Here is a 4,127-nt window from a genome sequence, read left to right as displayed (position 1 = left end):
GCAGAGGGGTTGAGTTTATTGATAAATCATTATGAGAGGGCAGGGATGCTCCATGGGGTTCAAGTTGCTAGAGGTGCTCATTTGGCTTCTCATATCTTTTTTACTGACGACTGTTTTCATTTCTTTAAAGCTACTATCTAGGAGGTTCGCCTAGTAAAAAATATTTTAGCTATTTATGAAGCAGGTTCGGGGCAGCAGGTGAACTACAATAAATCATCCGTTTCTTTGAGTATGAATGTGGCTGAGGATACTATTCATCCTATCTGTGAGCAGCTTAGAGTTGTAGCTACTTCAGATCATGGTACCTATCTCGGCTTACCATCATCTATTGGACGCAAGAAGACTGATATTTTCATATACATCAGGGATAAAATATGGAAGAGAATTCAAGGGTGGCACCAAAAACTTCTCTCTAAAGTTGGAAAGGAAATTTTGATCAAAATTGTGGCACAGGCCATACCTAATTATACTATGCATATTTATCTCATTCCTCTCAATCTTTGCCGGGAGCTTGAAAGGATGATGAATTCTTTTTGGTGGGGCAGTAAAATATATGGTAGTGGTGAAATTAGTTTGATGCAGTGGGGTAGGCTTTGTAAACCAAAAGCTTATGGTGGTATTGGTTTTAAACACTTTCACAAATTTAATGTTGCTATGCTAGGAAGACAAGGCTGGAGGTTGCTTACAAATCTGTATTCACTTGTGGGCAGAATTTTTAAAGCTAGGTATTATCCTAATGCATGTTTTGCTCAAGCAAAGCTGGGAAGCAACTCGAGTTATACATGGAGATCGATTTTGGCTCCTCAGAAGATTTTAATCCAAGGGAGTCGTATTCAAGTTGGGAATGGGCAGAGCATTACAATAGGCTCGGCTCTCTGGTTGCCGGATCAGGTGAGCGGCTTCATTACAACTAACCTTCCAGAAAAACTTTAGCATCAACTCCTGTGAGTAGTCTTATGGTTTCTAATCAACGACGATGAGATTATGATCTTGTGACAGATGTGTTCAACAGCAAAGATCGAGACTGTATACTCCAAGTTCCTCTTAGTTCTCGGCGTAATTATGATACTTGGTATTGGCTCCCCGATGCAAACAAAATATACACTGTTCGAAGTTGCTATAAATGGATGGACATTATATCGGAGCCGCCTAGCAGTGGAGTTTGGAGTATGATTTGGAAGCTGTCTGTGCCTGCCAAAGTCAAGAACTTTCTTTGGCAATCTGTGGCAAATATGGTTCATACTGCTGACAACCTTATCAATTGTCGAGTCGAGGTACACCTTTATTGTACTATCTGTAATGCATCTTCTGAGACAACTTATCATGTTTTAGTTTATTGTCCTTTTGCCAAACAATATTGGATGATTTCCTTGGTTGGTTTTGATGGAAGTTTTGTTAGTTTTGGTGCTTGGTTGGATGCTCTATTTACTCACTGCAATGTTGATGATTGTTGTCTTGGCTGCAATGGTTTGTTGGAGCCTTTGGCAAATGGAAATAATAAGGTTTGGAGGAATGTAGTAGGTAGAGTGCCTCAAGTTCTTAACAAAGCTGGCCAAGACTTATTTCAATGGCAAAAGGCTCGTCAATTGAGTCACTTTACTCAGGTACCTGTAAATTTAAACCTTAGCTCTATTTGCTGGAAACGCCCTCGATTTGGATGGTTCAAATGCAATGCGGACGCTGCCATTTACTGAGCTACTGCTAGGATAAGCTATGGAGCAGTTATCTGGTCTTCTGAGGGTAACTTCCTGGCTGCAAAATGTGATTCTTTAATTGGAAATTTTAAAGCTCGCGAGACAAAGGCTTTGGGTGTGTGCGAGGTCTTAAGTTGCCTTAAGAATACACAATATTTTCCTGTCATTATCGAGACTAATTGTTTACAAGTTTTCAATGCTTTGATTGATTCCAACAACTATCAGAATGGTTTTGGTCTTTTTATTTCTGATTGTAGAGCCTTGGCTCATTGTTTAAAAAATGTGACTTTCTCTTTTGTAAGGAGATCTGCGAACACCGCCGCCCATGTTGTGGGTAGGGTGGGGCGTTCTTTGTCAGGTCCGGGTGAATGGAGACATGTTCCACCACTCTGGTTACTTCCTCATTTGTCTGTTTATTGAAATTCTTCTTTCCTTTAAAAAAAAAAAAACTAAAGGCATGTGGACTCTAAAAACAATATATGGTCTTGAAAAAAGTAAGTTAACATCTTGGCATGTCCTCTTAAAAAAAAAAAATTTATGTTCTTTTTTTTAGGCACTTGACATACTGGGCCATACTAGGCTTAAGGAAAAAAAAAATACGGCAGGGGACGGCATGAATCACATAATGAGTAAGGCACGACACGAGTCCACATGAACCTTCGTTTGACGGTCGGCATGACCCATTAAATATCTCTAGTCTTCCCTATGATTATTTATCATTTTTGCTGGCTTTGACGGACGAGCGCCCCAACAGACTACTTGGAGGGAAGGCGTTGTTTTCAAAGAGTTGATTAATTGATTTGTTGTAATTTATTTAAGCGCTGGGCAGTGAAAGTTAAAAGAAATTAGATTTCGCGAGGGAATGAATATATAAGACAATTTTTAGCCAAACCCAGGACTTTGGAAATCAGCTCAAGCAAAGTACTTCCACTGACATACACCTTTTTTTTTTTTGGGGTATAAGTGAAGCGTAATTACTTCGCAAACCTTGCAGCTCTGAGTAGTTAATTAGCTACATATGCCATCTTATATGTGACAAAAGTCACAAGTCCCCTGTTAATTTATTGAGATTAGATTTATTATTAATTCGGTCTGGGCGCACTCTGAGCTAGAAACAACAATATGATATTAACTTATTTGTTTAATTTTCTGGAACCCAGCATCCGTGAAACCCATAGGGCAGGCCGAAGGGGAACCTAGCTCTTGCAATTTCCTCAAATGTGGATCCATCCAACAACACTACATACGCACCTCCATTTTTCTCACTGATCATCGAGATTACAACGCCTGCAACGCAACAAAATCAATTAATTATTTCCCAAAAGCTAATTGAAGAAGCAAACTAAAATGGCATTTATAATATATAACAAGTAGACAAGACAAGCTAGTAGCCAGCACTCACCATCATCTTCATCTGTGGCTCCAGGCCGAGCCACAAAGAGAGGTTCCGATGGCACAATGCCCTCCTCGCACCAATTCTTTGCCTTTTGCTTTACTAGATCAAGCTGCAATTAATTGATTATATAACAATTAGTATTTAACACATTATTTAATTAATTGCAAATCAATACCATCCAGAAAAAGATGCAAAACAGTAAGTGGACATTATATATGTATACGTGCATATATGCATACCTTAGTGAGGGAGTTGGGGAAGTTACATGGGCGTTTGGCTCCAATGGCATAGGCATATCTATACTTCTTGCCCAAATATGCAGGATTAATGCTACACATGTCCACTCCTCTCCCGTGCTCTTCAGGATCCATAACTGTTTCCAACTTCCCGAATTGACTCCCATCAAACGGTATTGTAAACCTTCCAACCCTATGATTGGTTCATCGATTTAGAAATTTTTAATTTGTGCCATTAACTATAATTAAATTAATTATGGGGACGGATCAGCAGCCCCCTAAAAATACTCTTAATTTTACACTAATTAATATCTATTAGATTTGAATTAAATCAATGGATGAGAGTAATTGAAATTAAATCTTCAAGATCTTTTAATATTCTCTCTCTTCATGTGGTCCCCACCTAAAATTTTTCCCACTCTTTTATTTTTTCCCTTCCTTCACGTGATGTGCTCTCTCTCTCTCTTCTCTTCTCTTGTTCTTTTTAACCTATGACTTTTCGTTTGCTTTTTTCTTTCTTCCTCAGTCATAAAAAGTCTTAACTCTCTCCAACTTTTAACTCCACAACTCTTCGTGAAGATGCCTGAAAATAATGAATATTTGGTATGTGTCATACTTTTATAATTTTTTATTTTTTTTTACAATTAATTTTACCTAACTTTTCTAATTCGTAATTTTTTCAATATTTTTATCTTTTTATACATTATTTATTTTTCTTTCAATTGTTTGACACATTACAGGGGAACAATGGCGAAGAGGTTGAAAACAATCTTGAACAATTAGAGGCACCATATGTGGGGA

The 4,127-nt window shown here is 38.0% G+C and overlaps 2 protein-coding genes across 2 annotated transcripts in view; one reads left to right on the top strand and one right to left on the bottom strand.

Moving 5' to 3' along the window:
* The first annotated feature begins 782 nt into the window (after positions 1–782).
* Positions 783–1,694, top strand: LOC112101668. The gene is made up of 2 exons (XM_024192496.1): positions 783–891; positions 1,000–1,694. Exons 1-2 carry the CDS (start codon positions 783–785, stop codon positions 1,692–1,694), a joined length of 804 nt encoding a protein of 267 aa, XP_024048264.1.
* A 1,141-nt stretch (positions 1,695–2,835) lies between these two features.
* LOC18055011 (carotenoid cleavage dioxygenase 8 homolog B, chloroplastic) overlaps positions 2,836–4,127 on the bottom strand; it is a 4,492-nt gene continuing 3,200 nt past the window's right edge. The window contains exons 4-6 of the mRNA XM_006450626.2: positions 3,330–3,519; positions 3,097–3,199; positions 2,836–2,981 (exon numbers count right to left, since the gene is read on the bottom strand). Of these exons, the coding sequence (XP_006450689.2) occupies positions 2,836–2,981; positions 3,097–3,199; positions 3,330–3,519 (439 nt within the window). The remainder of the gene's footprint in view (positions 2,982–3,096; positions 3,200–3,329; positions 3,520–4,127) is intronic.

Source organism: Citrus clementina, unplaced genomic scaffold (genome assembly GCF_000493195.1).
Source record: "Citrus clementina cultivar Clemenules unplaced genomic scaffold, Citrus_clementina_v1.0 scaffold_1, whole genome shotgun sequence".
Lineage (NCBI taxonomy): Eukaryota > Viridiplantae > Streptophyta > Magnoliopsida > Sapindales > Rutaceae > Citrus > Citrus x clementina.
The sequence above is the reverse complement of the archived record's forward strand: the minus strand, read 5'-3'. Positions and strand labels throughout refer to the sequence as shown.